Below are 17,746 nucleotides of genomic sequence, written 5' to 3'. Positions count from 1 at the left end.
TTCAATGTGAAAATTCAGTGCTGATGATTGAAGTTAGTTCAAGTTCACTTGCAGTCATTTTAGAATATGTTTATAATACATTTTATAATATTAATTTATACTTGTCACAGTCTATAGTAATCACTGCAACAGTAATAATTTGCCTTTTTTTAAGCTAAATTGGGGGTTAAGTTACTCTTTAAAAGATATTTTCCTGCTGCATTGCAATTGTCAAATCATGGTTGGCCTCTCTTTATGTATATCTGTGGTTCTGTGCTTGACTTGTTTCAGGTATGACTTAAAATATACATGAATGAAATTTAAAAACACCTGAACATGTATTGAAATGCATTTTCTGATTTGACTTGAATTATGTCTCTGCAACATCTGAAAATTTAATATTGAATTTCTGCTGTGTTAAGCTCACACTTTGGTGCGTTTGTTATACAGAAAATTGGATTTTAACTGCTTGTCTCAGCATAGAGTTGCATTGTACATCAGCTTTTGTGTCTGAGAGTCATTTATCTATTTTTTTTCACTACACTCTGAGCTTCCTAAATTAGGCTCAACGCAGTTAGCTGAGGATCAACTCGATAAATGACGTGTCATTAAAGCTCTATTCACAGTAATATGTAAAGCAGTTGTTCCACTCTGCCTCTATTCTCAGTAACAAAGGTTTCCCTCAGTGGAGTGTCAGTGGGTTCAGGTGTACGGCTGGGAACAATGGGGGCTATTGTACAAGTGTGTGTGTGTGTGTGTCTGTGTGCGTGTGTGTGTTGCTCTGACAGATATTCAGACATCCTCAGCAGCTACTGTCCTGAAGGAGGATGGAAGACATGAGACTCACAGTCTCCAGTGTTTTTGTACACGCATATGGACACACACGCACACATGCACGCACACACACACAAACAAACACACACACACACACACACACACACACACACACACAAGCTATCGGATGTCTGAGAGCAAATTCCAGGCTGTAAATCCCTCTCCTCTCCAGTCAGCAGCCTGCAGACAGAGAGAGTTTGCATTTAGGCACTTTATTGCTGCTCAGTAGGTCGAGCTGCAGCACGCTGTCACATACACAAAGGGGTTACCACATGCCTGAACTGTGTTGCATCCCTTTTCATAATATCAGAGACATTAACATATCACTCTCACAGGAGACCGTTCTTACCTGCTTCAAGACAGCCACCATCGTCCTGTACCTAAAAAGTCTGCAGTGTCTAACTTAAGGACTACTGCCCTGTGGCCCTCACCCCCATCCTGGTGAAGTGCTTTAAGAAACTGGTTCTCCAGCACATTAAAGACAACATCCCTCACCAGTTTACATTCAGAACCACCAGGTCCACAGAGGATGCCATACCCACTGCCCTCAGTCTTCCCACACCTTGAAATTTACAGCAGCTTCATCAGAATGCTGTTTGTTGACCTCAGCTCAGCATTTAATACAATCTCACCCATGAAACTGGTTGGTAAACTAAACACTCTGGGCTTGAGTACCACTCACTTGATATTGAACTTCCTCACAAACATACCCCCGGGCGGTTCGTATTGGCAGCCAATTAAATTCCAACAAGGCCTCATATGCATAGCATGACAGATAATGGTGTTGATGAAAGTGAAGTGGTGCCTCTTGCATCCTTGAGACTGAATATCTGCTTGTCCTTAAAAGTCTGCTCTGAACGCAGCAGGTGAGTGCCTGACCCTTTGTAGCCATTGAACACAAGAAATGCTACTGTGTTGCTTGTCTATTAGCTCTTCTCACAAGGCTGGCTTTTTGAGTATGAGGCCCTCATTGAATATGAATCATATTTGGCCTTTGTGAATATACTTTTTTGGCCCCCATTCTGAGACCAGCTTGGATTGATGATCTAACTAGAGTCCTCGAAAGCCTGATGCCACTTATGTCTGAGTCTTAACTTTGGGTACAAAGCGGATGACCGGAAGAATAAGGCCAAAGGTGCAAACAGAAGAGATGAGTTTTGCCAGTAGGATGTCAGGGTGACACTGTGCTTGAAGAGCTCAGTGATTCACGAGGATCTCGGTGTCAAAGTACTGCTTTACAAAAACAAACGGTCAAGGTTTAAAACGGCCATGATAGTTGCAGCAATCTCCAGGGCTGAAAAATGAAGACAAAACCGGTGTCAAAAACTACATTCTTGAATGGCCAAAAGCGAATCATCCCCCAATCCCCTAGCTAGCCTAACTAGCTGCTAGCTCATTCGGTCTACCTCGGCTCCACTGGTGACAGCTGAAGCCACCACACTGAGCTTCATAATGGCTCTTCAGAATCCTATGGGTGACGTCACTGAGACTACGTCCATGTTTTATACCGTCTATGGGTAGTTGTGGCCCTCGGTGAGGAGACCTCTTCACATCATTGCCACCTCCTTTTGGAAGATTTCCTGCCACAGCTGAGTGAATGGGTACCCTGGGGAGACCCAGAGGGAGATTCAGAGGGGCATGTGGGCTGTTTCCCTTATGACCCTGACCAGGATAAGGTAACCTGATATCACAGAAATCTGGTCAGGAACACAACTTTCAGTTAGGGTAGAAGTCGAGTCAGACTGAAACAGCTGATGTATTCATCATTCCAATGCCGGAGCAGTTGTGCGTTGCATTGCCATTTCCTCAAATTGTCTGACATTGAAGTTGACTTGATTCTAGTGTACCATAACCAGCAGAATCAATGTGAATGATGCATTAGACACTTCAGAGGAATGAGATATAACCCTCCACTTGTTTTTCTGCTGTGTAGCAGGCAGAACTCTCTGCTGAACTAATGTGATGATCAGCCCCATACTGCACCGGGAGGATCATTTGTTGAAGGCATCAAGGAGCACTCACACCCCCAAACTAAATCACAACCTCATCGACTGCATCCACCTGAAATTATGACCCCATCAGCACAAAACAAAGTAATGAATCCGATTCTCTGAGCGTGTGCACCAGATAATGTGTGATGAGACCTGCACACATGAATTTGGGTATTACCACAATCAATATGCGCTTTCCGCCTTGCGACAAATTATACATCCAAGCTGCAATAAAAGAATGAGGAGGTACCTATCGTTCTTATCATTAATGAAATAAGTTTGACAGGAAGCCTATTTAATATGCCTCTGAGTGTGTGTTTGTTTTTTGACTTGAAGGTTTGTGTGAACTGAATGTGTGCTCATGTCACACAGATGTGACTGAGATGAGCCTGGTGGCATGTTCATAGATGAGCAGACGTGACAGTGGGTGGTTAACTCAATTACGAAAACATGTAGTCCGTCTCGTCATCACAGCTAACAAATTAAGTTGCCATATTTGACTGAGAAGGGGATTATGGGTAGGCGACAGAGAGAAGGTGGGTGATGACGAGATGTCAGATTGACGGTTTCGGCTGACACTCCTGTGACTTTTCAAGGTCCTGGCTGTGATGCTGTGGTGTTCCCAAAGGGAAAAATATTTTGTGGGCTGAGACACACACAAATACACACACACATACACATATGCACATGCTGCAGTGTTGGCTCAGGTACAGCAGCAGTCTGCTCCTGCCAGTGGCTGTCATACAGAGTGTACACAAGACCCGGACACAGCTGACAGCCCTCTGAAAGAATCCAGAGAGGAGTAATTATAAACACACATACTTGTGCACATACTGTGTACTAAAAAAGTCAGACAGTGCACACACATGCACTTGACGGTGCTGGCAAGTTGGTGACAGGGCTTTTGTCTTCCCCACCCCCACCACCATCGTCAGCAGTAGCCGGTCTGTTCGTGGCGCGGCTCAGGTGCCAGAGCTGATAGTGCTGCTCAGCTATTTGTCTTCACACTGCCAAAGCAGACATCAAAGGGTGCACAAAAGGCCTCATTCAGGGCAGCAGTGGTGTGGAGCGAAGGGTGTGGGGGCATGTAGGGGGAGGGTAAACAATCAGGGACAAGGTGGTTGCACACATCTGAGGCCAAGTGTTAAAAAAAAGACAACAAGCACAGGAATGTTGCAGCAGTGGCACAATAAAGTCTAAATTTAATACTGGTTATAGTTGCAACAGTCGCTATTTTAATAAACCTGTAAATTTGCATGTTTACTTAAAATTGTGATAACAAGTAACAGCACTATAAATTGAAAACTAAGACGATGAAATAATAACTCTTATAAATCAGGAAGCTAGCTCTCCATCAGACCATGCAACTGAATCTTAGATGTTTTTCTTTTTATACTTTTCTAAATCAGAAACTCTTGTTGAGTTGGTAAACATGAGCGTGATGTGTTCAGTTTACAGATAACTCATTATATGATTTCAGAGCAGTAAAGTTTTAAGCAGTTAATCCTTGGAGCCATGTGGAGCCAAGATACCTTGTCCGGCTTTAACCTCCCTACCTGCAACTTCCAAATCTATATCCCTCAGATATACTGTAAATCATCCTTAAATGACCCCCATGGAAGTTTTATGTTTCATTAAATTAAATAGTCCAAACTAAGCAGTGGAGCATATTTCAGAGGTCTTTTTTTGGCTTGTAGCCTTCTTGGATAAGACTCTCCCAGCTGGCACTTACTCTAGTGTTAATGCGTAACTTCTGATTGTCGAAGCTGGCTGCTCGCCTCATCTGAGTGTTACATTACGTCTAACTGGCAGAGCTGACTTAAAGCTCTTGAGAGTCCAAAAATGCCATCAAGAAGGAGCAAGAAACAGTAGAATGCAGGATAACAAAAAAAAGTGGGGAGAATTGGCTGCAGTTCAGGCTCAGATACATAAGCTATTTTTGGCGTATACATCTATAGCAATAAGAACAGTCATCCTTCATTCGATTTTGATGCATCAATGCTGCATTGCTGGTACAGTAGAGCTAAAATAGTAATATATACCGGAAAAAAAAAACGTCAGTTGGCATCTCTGCATACTGTAACATTGTGCTACTGGTTACTCTCTGAGTGCTTAATAGTAGGAATGATTTTTCTTTCCACAAACAAAACCCTTTCCAGGACATTCAGCAAAAACTGCACTTATACAGCAAAGTTTTAGACCAAAAAAATAACTACTTCACAGCTGGGGAGCATCCTCTGTCCTGGGCCACAGCTTTACATGTTTTTTTGTTGTACACATGAACACTGGTGTCTGTGTCCTTTTCAGAGTGTCATCACTCCTGCTGGCTTTGTACTGGGCCATCTGCAGACAACTGTACGTCCTGTGCCTCCCCGTCCAGCCTGAGTGAGGGCCGCTGTATCCCCAGCTGCCTGCAAGGCTTCTTTGTCCAGGACAGCCAGTGCCAAGGTGAGAGAGCACACATACATACACACAAACATACATACACACAAAGTCATGTTTCCATCACGTTTGGGGACATTTTATAGACTTGCATTTATTTCCTGTAGACTTACTGAAACCGTTATTTGCCTAACCCTAATCCTAACCCTAACCTTGACCTAACCTTCCCCTAACCTTAAACCAAGTCTTCACCCTAAAATGTAATGATTATTTAATAGGGACTTGCGTTTTGTCCCCACAATGTAACACACACACACACACACACACACACACACACACATACACACACACACACACACACACACACACACACACACACACACACACACACACAAGCTTCTGAGCACATCCACTTACATGATGCAGCCACTTGTCCCTGACTAAATCTTAACCCTCAAATCAAAACTCTCACACGGCTCTAAATGAGGACAGGACCAAATGTCCTCACTTTGCAAAGATGTCCTCAATCTGAAGGTCAGAGACTGGTCCCCACAAAGATAGCAGTACAAGAATGCACATCATAGTCAGTGTTCATGCCTCTGTAGCAGGCTGCTTTATACTTTGGTTATATAACTGGTGCTCTTGACTGGAGAAACTGATACAATGTAAACAGTCATTGTTGTCGTGCCTTTAAACCAATAAAACAATGATCAAGATAATTGTTATTCTCACACCAGTGGGAGTTTCAGCGCTGGTGTTTATCCAAATTAAAACGACTGTTGTTGTGGACTTGCAGTGCCTGTAGCTATTGGTGCCTTGTTCTGCCTTAATCAGGAATAAACCACAGAGGCAGTAAAACATTGCAATTATTGGCTCACCTTCTTTGACCCATGAAAAACTTCCACAGTTTAAACAAGAGAAAAAATCCAAATGATTAATTTCTCTCTGACAGGTACACATGAGCTTTACACCACTAAAGGCAGTTTTGCTGAAAGGAACACAGGGAAGGAATAGCTTCTGCATATTAGAAAATGTAATGCAACCAACAAATCACTGTGAAAAGTTGTGATTAATGATGAGAAAAGCATTTTTTATGAATCAATCCATCTTTATTTGTATTGTGCCAATTCACAACAAAAGTCATCTCATGACACTTTCCAAATTGAGTAGGTCTAGACCATACTCCTTGATTAATTTATTTATAGGGAGCCAACATTTCCCCCGTGAGCAAGCACTTGGAGACAGTGGCTGAAGGTAGGACTTATAGGACACAGTGTAATCACCCATATCAAGTTTGACATTTTTCTTTGAATGCACAGGAACATTAGGTGAACATCAACATGTTTTAAATTTGGAATAAGAGAGACCAAACTGTAATTTTATGAGACACGTTTGCATTTTCTTTTCTTCAGAAGCTGTTTAAAAGGACTATAGGGAGTTGTGATCTGTTTGGAGGTTGCTGTATCCTGCTTTCTGATGTAATTGGATCCAGGCTATAGGTTTTCGTTAAGTCTATCTAATGAAAAGCATTAATGATAGGTGTTAAAAAGTCTGTTTGTGAACACCGCTGAATTTGATGTAATTTCAGGTGAGGTCAGTGGTGACAGCTTTTAACAACTTGGTGCGGCTCTGTAAAGGTTTGCGTTGTTCAGCGCAATTATACCAAATTTCAATAATATCAAGGTCAGATTTACTTCTGCCTGACATCAAAAGCTCTTAATGGCACTAAACCAAATACGATACAAGAATAAATGTTTGATGATACAGGTACATTAGTTAGCACAGCAGTTAACCACTGAAAATAGCTTAGCAGGGGTCTCCTGCCTGTCTGCCCACCTCCATAACCTACCTCTTAAATGAAAATCCATTTGCTGCAATCTTCCATTCATTACATCGGCTCAGTTTACCGTCTCTGACCTCATTTGAAGAGAGGCGACCCCTTCTATATTCCTTCTTCCAGCATTTTCTTCAGATCTATTTAAGCATACCTGATTTTATTGTTTATCTGGAGGACAACAAAAACCTGTGGTAAACAACAATGAATCCCTTAATGGTATTTTTCTCCAAACTTTGGCTGAGTAATTGCAATGACAGACGCAGACAGATACCCAGACGGTATAGAAGAACAATGGGCTCAGCTTACATTTCCCCCCGGGATACCAAAATAAATGGGGTCTGTTTGCTTATTTGGCCTTGTCTTCTTCAGTGTTGATTGGCTCATTAGAAGCCACACAGATACCCTGAAGAAGAATTGTATTTCTGTCCTAAAGACTTCAGAACTTTTACTGCAAAGTTTTGGTGCGGGTGACTTTTTATGCTTGGCAATAACACAACACGGTGTGCCGTTAAAGCTCCATTAATCAGTATTTTTTTATAATGGCAATGAATCAAATGACTAGAAGTTATGTGAAAGGGGTGGTTCATAATGACATAGCCACAAAGAATCACCATCAATTCTGCAGCTCTACAGAGTTTTTTTTATCCTGTTTTATTTAATATTTTTTGTTTTACGGCACATTTACTGGATGGTCCCTTGACCCTGTTCCAGCAGCAACAGGCAAGCTCTTATAAACCCACTGTACGCTACCTTCTCTGCACCAAAGAGCAGGCAGAGAAAGAGGAGCGTCTAGCAGCTTAAGAGCCACATATTTCTTTACATTGGTGGAGACCAAACCTAAAAGCTAAAAGCAGAGTCAGCAATGGATTTACATTCTTTAGGTGCCTAGAAACAAAACTCCGAAAACGACACACGAAACAAAATAAATAATAATGTTGTTTTCTGTCTGATGGATGTATAACTAGCCAACTGTTTGATAACATATCTACAATAACATAAAAATGATATAATAGATTAGAAATGTGTATTTTGTAGCCTTGATTAATGTGTTTATACCCTCTTCTTCTTCTCTCTGTTAACCCCCACGTTCTTCCCTATCAATTATTCCTCTCGCCTACTTTACTACCTCCACACTTCTCTTCTTCCTCTTCTTCCCTGCCTCCCTTCTCTCTTCTTTCTTCTCCCTCGTCCTTCCTTCCCCTCTATTTTCAAACCGCTTCCTTCCTCTTTGTAATTTGTCACATTGGGCTAAATAAAATCTAAAAATCGAAAACTGACTTTCTTTGACCTCCTTTCCCGACTCTACTCCACCTACACCCTGTCTTCCCCCACATGCCTCATGTGTCCTCTCACTTAATTTCCCTCACCGTTTTAACTTAATATTGCTCAATTATAACCCTTTCTCTCCCCATACCTCCACTTTTTCCCTCTCCTCCATTTTCCAGCTTGCCATCCATCCTGCCAGACTTGCTCCGGTCCCTCCCAGGCCGACTGCACCTCCTGCCCCCCGATGGCCTCCCTACAGAATGGCTACTGCCGGACGAGCTGCCAAGAGGGACATTTCCTCAACTCTGTCACTAGAGAGTGCCTCAGTAAGTCAGCCCGTGTATGTGAATCTATGTTTGGGTGCGTGGATGGTGTCATGCACATTTCTATGTACACTGTGCAAAGCTTTCATCAAACCGACGAGTGCTCTTATTTTTAGCCTGAGTGGCCCCAGTGGGAATAGAACCACCAACCAGCGGGGTTAGTGCCTTGCTCCGCCCGCGGACATAACGGGATATAACAAGCCTTGCGTGACTCTCTAGCTCAGATAACGTGCATTATTCATGAGAAATGCCAACCACCTTTGTAAAATAGATGTTCTTAGATTGATGCGTTTGACTTAAAAGCTCTGCATTCTGCTGCTCTTGAATTGTTGTGATCTAAAGAGCTGCAAGCTGAAGTCAAGTAATCGTTTATACTGCACATTTGTTAAAATGATTGCTCCATTCTCCATGAAAAGAGTTGAACACACAGCAAATGTTATTGTCTCTGTAGCAAAGAACAAAGAGAGGATTAGTAAAGACAATAGCTGATCAGAAGACGCTAGATTTTTTTGAAAAGTTCCCATTGTGAAAGAATCCACATTTACCGTATTTCTGGTGGAGCTGCCTTTGATTAAAGGAACTTCAACACATTTAGCTGGAATAAGGTGTTGAATCTAGGTGATTGCAGACGACTTTGTTCCTTTTTTTTTTTTTTTTGCTATTAATAATCAGCTTCAAAAGGCCTTCATCACAGCTGAAGTATTCCTGATTTTTTTTAACCAAAAAAAAAAAAGAAATCACTGTTTCACTCCAACTTTGCAGCACCAAAGCATTGTATATTTGTTGCTCTGATTTTCTCCTCTGATCGGCATCTTCTCCAAAGCACCAACGATAAAGGTTCCTGGGTATGTAGCATTTTTAGCCATACCTAACTGACGGCCTTAGCTGTAACATAACGTTGTTGATATCCTATAGAATCATGTGTTTCTTTGTTGAGGAAAATTTTCTTTAATCTACAGCCCCTCCCTCTTCACAACAAACAGGAGAAAAGTTTCTTTCCATAAACGTATCTCCACCCCTTGGTTTAATTTTTAAAAAACAACTTTTAATGAGTTTCTCACTCACAGTTAGGCTTTTCAGAAAAAAAACTTTACATGAAACATCTACCGGGATAAAGACGAGCTTTCGTTAGATCTCTGCTAATAAACGCCAGTCTAAGATACTTCGCACCTCCTCGCCCCACTTCTCTGTCTCATTGGGCACAAAAAATGCTATTTGTCTTTGGCAGGCAAAATATGATAAACTACCAAACAGACGATGAATAGAAGATTGGAGCATGTGTGTGTAAATGTAGCTTCTGCTGTTCTCCTCCTCCTTCTCGCTGGGTAATGAAATGAGTTTTTACCTATCTGGACCGCTGGCTGTAGATTAAAAACAGCCCTGTTTACATGGTGGGAAGCCAGCATGCACGAGATAGCAGGGGGTAAACAGAGTCTGCGGGAAAAAAAATAGATGCACTGACTTTTAATTACAGTTTTTGATGACACAGTGCATTGTTTGGAGATGTGAAGCCGCAACCCAGATTTTAGCTCACGGACACACACACACTCACACGTACTTACATATGTGTGCAGACAAACAGTGCTGGCTCGTGCGCATAGAAGCAGATAAGCATGGTTAAACACACGTATTTGTTTGTAAACACACACACACACACACACACGCGCACACACAACCTCATCTCAGATGGGTCAAGCTCAGCCAAACTCTAGTTAATGAAAGATGCATTGTGGCACTTCTGGGCCACAAAAGTACTGGGGTCATCATTTCTGCTTGGCCGACACACACACACGCACACGCACTCACACACACACACACACAAAGCTACCTCTTGAACTCTAATTCTGTTACTCGCAGATTTAGATTTTATTTTTTATCCTTCCTTTCTCTCTGACGCACACAGACTTTATTTCTCATGCACACACTTTTTTTTCCTCACACATACACAAACACACACACACACACAGCCTGGGATTACCTCTGTCCACCCAGCAGTACCGTCGCTGTTACATAACCTCTTAAGGCGATGAGGCTTTCGCTCTCAATCACGAGTTCATGCGAGAGCAGCCATCGGAGGCAGATGTCTCACTATTGGCTGTCTCCTACTGTTCTCCCCCTGTCTGTCTTTCTCTCACTCTCTCGCTCTCTCTCTGTCTCTTCCTGGCTGTGTTTCTCCACAAGACGTCCCATTCGATTGGTCTTTGACATCAGCAGTGTTGTTGTCGCATCCTTAACACAGCCAGCCAAGTGATCAGCCACATTCCACAAGTGCTTGTCTTGAAAACATTTTTAAGTGAGACATCAGGCTCAGTCCTGAAGTGCTGCTCATGTGTGATTCATGTTTTTTCAGAAATTCCCACGTCTATTGTAGACTGAAACCTGTATCTACTACCCATAAAATGAGACAGTAATGAGGAAGGACGGAAAAGATGCCACATTTGTTGATGTTTCACACACTCTCCTTGTCTGAAACCTTTTCATTTTGGGTGAATTGCTTCCTTCCCATAAATACTATTTAGTTGTCTCTGCCAGCTTTCTTTCCATTTCCATGTGTCATTATTCTCAATGTTGACTGAGCAAACACCAACTCAGCCAGGATGCTAAAATTATGAGAGCAGTCTCAGGTGAATGATGGGATATGGTGACTTGGCAGAGCTTAAGAGATCAGGTGTGTGTTGAGATAGCAAAAAAAACCTATAGAGAATGTAGAATGGATGTACTTTGTTATACCACTTGGTGAAAGTGACCTGAATCTCTTTGTTATTCTCCTGTGGAGATGCTACAGGGAGAAGTCAATGGGTTCTTATTCCATTTTTCAGCAACACGTCCTATTGGCCTATTGGTTGATCCAACATCCTGTCAGAAAGTTGTAAAAAAGCATTGTACTGCCACAATAGATCTTCTGACAGAGCACAGGAAAGAAAATTAATCCATTTATGATGATGAATCCAATTTCTTTCATGTTTGATTTACTGGTCTAGTGCTCTGTTCACAACCCAATCACCAGAATAAATGTTCACATAGTAAGTTTCTGCAAAGCCACAACGTTTCTTTATGTTGAATTTTCAATTTCTTTTCTTGTCACAAAGCCGTGCTTGTGCTTTGGTCAGGTTTAGGCACAAAAAACACTTGGTAAGGGTTAAAAAAAAACACATAATAAATTCCTGTTTTAGTCGCCACAAACAGGGCTTGAGATGCCTGAGGTCTCATTAAAAACACACAGCCACAAACACAGCTGGAAATTCTTCCCAGAGGTCTATCCAGCCAAATATCCAGTGTTTTCACTACAAATGCTTAAATGCAGTCTTAATCTGCACACGAAAATATTAAAATCTTACAGGTACACTGTCACATTTGCCCAAAATGCCTCAATTGCATATTCCTTAAGATAATGTGCAGATTGTCATATGTTCCTGCTCCCCAGAAGATGAACCCTTTTGAATTTGACAGCGTCACAACCTTTCCTCTAATTCCAGTTATAGGGTAAACTAGCCATATCACAGCCAGAATAACTAAATCAGCAGGTTGCTCCTTCCTACCACTGTATCGGGTTGGGTCACTGTAAATGCAAATAAAACCCGAATGCAATTATTTGCAAACAAAACAGGTTTACCATCAGTGATTTTCCTTGTTTGTGAAAGCAACTGACGTTAAGTTTACCTGTGGAATGTTCCCAACAGGTGTTTTTGAGCACTCCTGTCCCAACTTGTTGAATTATTAAATTTAATGAGTTAAGTTCAAGTTATTGTTATTAAATATATTGTATATGCACTGTTTTCAATAGAGTATGTTCATAGTTTCCACTGCTGATGGTGACGTAGCTGTGCTCAGATATTAGCATTATTTCTGAAGTTCTAGTGTGTTTCTAGTGTAAACACAATAATTGGACAAGGCTTGTGCAAGGTTTGTGGGCACAAACAGGCAATTAAAAAGTCTGATATGAAATTAATAACTTAAAATCGTGACCGATAAACAAAGCCAATGTGGTCAAAATCAGAATACAAAACAATGTGACTCCACACTATTTTTGCTGTTCATACTGATGTGATGTTCACACTGAAAGCATGAGATGGGAGTCTTATGTGATTAGTAGTATCAGTGTGAGAGAGTTGAACTCTCTTGCCAACCTGCTGCCTTTCATTCTCACCCGCCCTCTCCCCCTCTCCGTTATCCCTAACCTTTCTTGTCAGACTGAAAGAGAATCGACTTCTGAGCCAGTGATGAGAAAATGTTGAGATCTGAGCTCTGAGTTTCTGGAGCACTTCAGCTCAAAGCTTACAGCAACGAGGGTTTGTTTTGCGTCATAATTGGGGGGAGTCATTATTTAACAACATATGAGGCTTAAAATAGATGGCACATTGAATAACAGGAACGCATCGCCATAGAAACAAGGCATGCCAATATTGAAATGAAGGACACTGGATCATGGTTTTTATTCTGGTCAGCAGAGAATAAAAACCCTCTATGGAAACACATTTAAGGAACATTAGCGACAGCTGCTGTTGATGGTATATTGATGCCAAGGTCAACATGAAACTGAATGAAAAAGAAATGTGTTACTCTAATAGACGATGGATCATTATAACTCAATTAAGCTGGATAAGTGAGTAACAACGTGACTTTTTCCAGTGTTTATTTGTAAACCGTTTTTGGTTTTTAACATATTGGGAGCGCACTTTAGCATTTTATCTTTTGGGTTCTCGTTTAAACAGTCCATCAGAGAAATTGAGGCAGGATGCTGAGGTCATCGGCAGCAACATTTCAGTGTGATCTTGAGTCAAGTCTTGAATATGGAAAACAGCATTTGATCTCATGGAGGCCTTGTTTAATATTTACAGTGGTTAACTTTTTTAAGAGATTCAAGCATTCATCTTTCATCCGCCCTGCTGGCACTTCTTATGTCAGAATTATAGATGAGAAGGAAATTTGTACAAGAGAAAAACATGAATGTGGAACTTGAATTTCAACCTCTCTTGTCTGTTAAGTTAAATGTTAAATTTTAATTGACTGAATGTGCAGATGACAACGTTTGTATGGGAAGATATTTGTCGGCGCATCTTTGAAAGGGTTACATCTTCTATCGCCCCTTTTTCTCTTCGGCAGACACAGAGCTAATAACAGCTCAAAAGGATACGGTGCACTGCTCTTTGTGTCTTGACACTGCAGTTACCATGAGCTTCATTATTCTGATGTTCCGCATATAATGTGTGAACATAATTTAATTGTTGCTCAAAAAAATGCCAGCTACAAAGCTCAAGTTATTGTATGCTCTTGTTCCTAATTTGTACAGTAAATAAGACCTCTCTTCACACATATTTGTTCTGCATCTATTCTGAATTAATGAAGCAGAAGTTAGAATAACAAAAAAAAAAGTGTCTCCTAACCACTTTCGAGACCAAGCTTCGTGCTAATGCTGACATCTAAAAAAAGACACACAACTTTTTTTTCCATTTTTGGAGACTGAGCCAACAGTGCTTAAGACCTGAGCCTGGAGAGAAAAGTAGGACTTCTGTAATAGCCGCATCTGTAAATCCGTTCTTTGTTGGTGCGACGTGTCTAGACAGGGTGAAGTCAGCGCCAGAGGACCACACAGCTTTTCCCTCCGCAGCACTCTATCTGTTTTTACGCCTGTAACTTCTAATAAGGATGATGTCCCACTTTGGTTCCTGTTGTTTTCTGAACTCCTGATGCACTCTGCAGGCTTTGCCCTGCCGAGGGAAAGAAGTTTTATTCCCTTTTCAAAATGTGCAAAGTTACATGGAAGTGACTAATGGAAGTACATTAGAATCTTGATTTTCTTCATTTCAGAAGTTTCTGCTCAGGAGATGCAAGAAAAAAAGCACGATATATAAGATTATGTCTGGTATAAATCTGACTGATAGGAGAATACGATCATCCAGAATGCGTGTCATGCGTTCATAACTCCAGCATGCCTTTTTATGTGCTTCAAAAAATGGTAACTATGCCATAAAGAGGGGCTCTGAGGACCCAAATCAATACCATTTTAGTTTTATATTCAGTTTAAGTCTGCACAGTCAATAATCCCTGACGCCTGAGTTATCTTATCTCCACCGTGGAGCCATTTGTTTAGCGCCTGGAGCCGGATCGCCTGCAGAGGGTTGGCAGGAGGAATGCTGATACGTGTTTTGTTGTAAAGTGATGTGATATGAAAGGTGTGGATGAGAGATGGCAGCAAGGAAGTCCTTTATTTTCTTGGTTGTCTTTCGCTCTGTTGATATTGGACCTGCTTCAGAAGGAGAGTGTGACTCATCTGGGCAGATGCCATGTTCGAGAGAATGGAGTTAAGTTCTATAAGCGTTTGTTACTGGAGGCAGAAATAATCCCACTGTCTGAGCTCAGTGTCAGCTATTCAGAAAGACCCAAACCTCTACAATCTACAATAAAAATGCCATGTCTTAAGAAATATATAGATCCATCATACACTGCAGACAAAGTTGATTCATTTGTCCAATTGACGATGTAACAGCCAAACAAGTGAATCGTCGTATAGTTCAACTGGAGCTTAACCTACAGCGAAACCAAAAGGAAATGTGCAGCGCTTAAAACTCAGGCCACGGGGCAAAATGTAGAGATACACAGGAGAAATGAAAATCTAATGAGTCATTGGTAATGAATCATAGTAATCAGCGTTTTTCATCTCTCGGCTCAGTTGTGTTGATTAAACATCAGGTCCTTGGTTTTTATGACTTGAAACTTAAAGTAAATAAGTTTTGGCCTCAGGGTTCAGAAACAGACTCTGCTGGTGTCAGCAGAGTCTGTTTCTGAACCTGCATATTTTTATAGAAAACCAAACGATGGAAAACAGTACCAGTCTAAAGAAAGTGCAGTGTATGAATCAGTGTTAAATATAACGTGTCTGTATTTACAAGGCAAAGACATTCATGTCAGATAAGAGTAGAAAATAGAACGGTTGGCAGTAGGAGTGGGGTTTTTTCTATGTTTTTGTTTTTGTTTATCCAATGAACACTTTTAGATTCAGGTTGTCCCGGGTGCAGCTCTAGCTCTACTTTTATTTCATTTCCTTTTAAATAGCCTACATTTTAAAATCTTCCTTCCTTCTATTATAGTACTTCTGAACTCTTGAATGCTTTTTTCCCTATCCTTCAGTGTTTTATATATGTTCCTGTGCATGTAAAAAAGCTTGAAAGTTAAAAAGGTCAAAGTACCAATGGGAGCTCCTCTCTCCCACAGAAAGCACTTCTCCTGACGTGTCTGAAACGGCTCGTCAGCAGTCTCGCCTTTATTTATGTGACTTTTTGACATCACACTACATCACCATGTCAAACATTTGTGTAGTTTCTGCATAAGCTGATCAATTAGAGCAGACTGGGTATTCGGGCACTTTGAGCACTTAAGAATGTAAACCTATTCTTAAATAAAATTATGAACCAGAAAATGAGCAAAATATGTCTCCTTTAAAGGCTAGTCGTTTTCAACTGCATGCATCATCAATAGACTGAGTTACCCATGTGACTGTCTGATTATCAGCTAGCAAAATCACCTGTTGCATTTTCTGATTAAATCCAGATGCTTTGATACTCTTCTGCTTTCACCTGTAGTCTCTCCAAACTTCTCTCATTTACATTAATCCTTTATGCAGAAAGAAAAGTGCTTTTTATGGTCTTAACACTTCTTTTGCATTTGATACCGCCCCATGTGATCCGCCTCTTTATCTGTTCTCCTCACCTGGCCAACACACAACTCCTCACCTGCAGAGTCCTGTCGTCCTGTTTTTTACTGTAGATAATTATCTCGCATAGGCGGATAGCTTTAAGGTGCTCACCGCTGTGCCAGCTGGGCCCAAATACCGTCAGATAAAACACCACGAGGTGTTCTTCATTGTTCTGCTAATCTAACAATCCTGCTGCGCTACCTTCCGTGGGTGTATACGGGGCTGCAGGTAGGCGGGAGGTGAGGGATGGCATGTGTGAAAGCGTTTGTCTGAAAGAAAGAGCGGGATCTAAGTTTGTGAGTTAAGAGACGAGGAGATCGACAGAAGGAAAGGCAGAAAGAACTCAATGTGTTGTCGTCCTAGTTGTGTTTAGCTGTCATCCTCACAAAAGAATCCGTGCTTAGATTTAATTAGTGCATTTTATCACCCAGTTCCAGTATTGCTACATGAGACATCCTCATTAAACTCCTCTGTGTCACTATTTCTTTAGGAATTATTCTTGTCTTCACTTGTTGCTTTTGTATCAAGAAGACTCCTTCAGGCTTTGTATCCACATCAAAAGTTATTCAAATATTACAACCACGGGCAATTCATCAGCTCTCTGTGCCGTCACTTTAACAATTCATATCCAATTAAAAGAACAATGGAGATCAGGATTCTGACTGAGGAAACACATTATTGGCGTCTTCTTTTTTGGATTTAGATCACTGACATCATTTATTTGCAAAACATGTCTTTGAATGCAACCCTTGATGTGGTAATCCTGTTTTTGCTCTACAAAACAAACAAACTGACCTTCAAGGACAACACAATTTCATACTGTTTTACTTTGTAAATATATTGTGTGGACCCTGCCATTTTTCTAGCTTCAAACAGTGTTCAGGCGACCTTATTTTCCTCTGAGAACAGCTTGTTTAATCATTTTGTATTTTTATTTCCGAGTTTGTATTATTATCTCATTAATATTGTAAATATTAAGTCTGACTATCCTCTCCAAACCTACACAGTGCCCCTTAGATTGGTACATTTATTGCTATAGTATTAAGACATAAACTTAACAAGGAAAGTCAGGCATCTTCATTACATAACAAAAGTACAGCAGCAGTAGCTACATGTTATTGATTGTGACTTGGTTGCTCGCTTGATGTTTATCTGTGTGCAGTCTGATGACGTATTCCTTCCTGTGTGCGTCCTTCCTACAGAGTGCAGCCCAGACTGTCAGCGCTGCACAGCAGACCTCCAGACGGGCATCGGCAGCGTTTGTCTGTGGTGTAAAGCTCCAAGGACCTGGCTGCTGGGCGATCACTGCATTTCTCACTGTCCCCAGGGCCACTACGGCTGGCATGGAGCCTGCATCAGTAAGGACCTTTACTGTCCTGCCCACATACAGTACATAAGAAGGGCGAAGGTCAGGCAGCAGCTGTCCTGAATGCAAAACCTG

The 17,746-nt window shown here is 41.3% G+C and overlaps 1 protein-coding gene across 2 annotated transcripts in view; it reads left to right on the top strand.

Moving 5' to 3' along the window:
• Nucleotides 1-17,746, top strand: part of fras1 (Fraser extracellular matrix complex subunit 1) — a 233,826-nt gene that overhangs the window by 126,387 nt on the left and 89,693 nt on the right. For both annotated transcript variants that reach the window (XM_084361068.1, XM_084361067.1), the window contains exons 18-20: nt 5,112-5,252; nt 8,469-8,615; nt 17,508-17,663. In XM_084361068.1, coding sequence (XP_084217194.1) covers nt 5,112-5,252; nt 8,469-8,615; nt 17,508-17,663 — 444 coding nt within the window. The remainder of the gene's footprint in view (nt 1-5,111; nt 5,253-8,468; nt 8,616-17,507; nt 17,664-17,746) is intronic.

The sequence above is a fragment of the Pagrus pagrus genome (genome assembly GCF_965226575.1).
Source record: "Pagrus pagrus genome assembly, chromosome: 8".
Taxonomy (NCBI): Eukaryota; Metazoa; Chordata; class Actinopteri; order Spariformes; family Sparidae; genus Pagrus; species Pagrus pagrus.
Note: the sequence above shows the minus strand (reverse complement) of the source record. Positions and strands in the feature narration are given on the sequence as shown.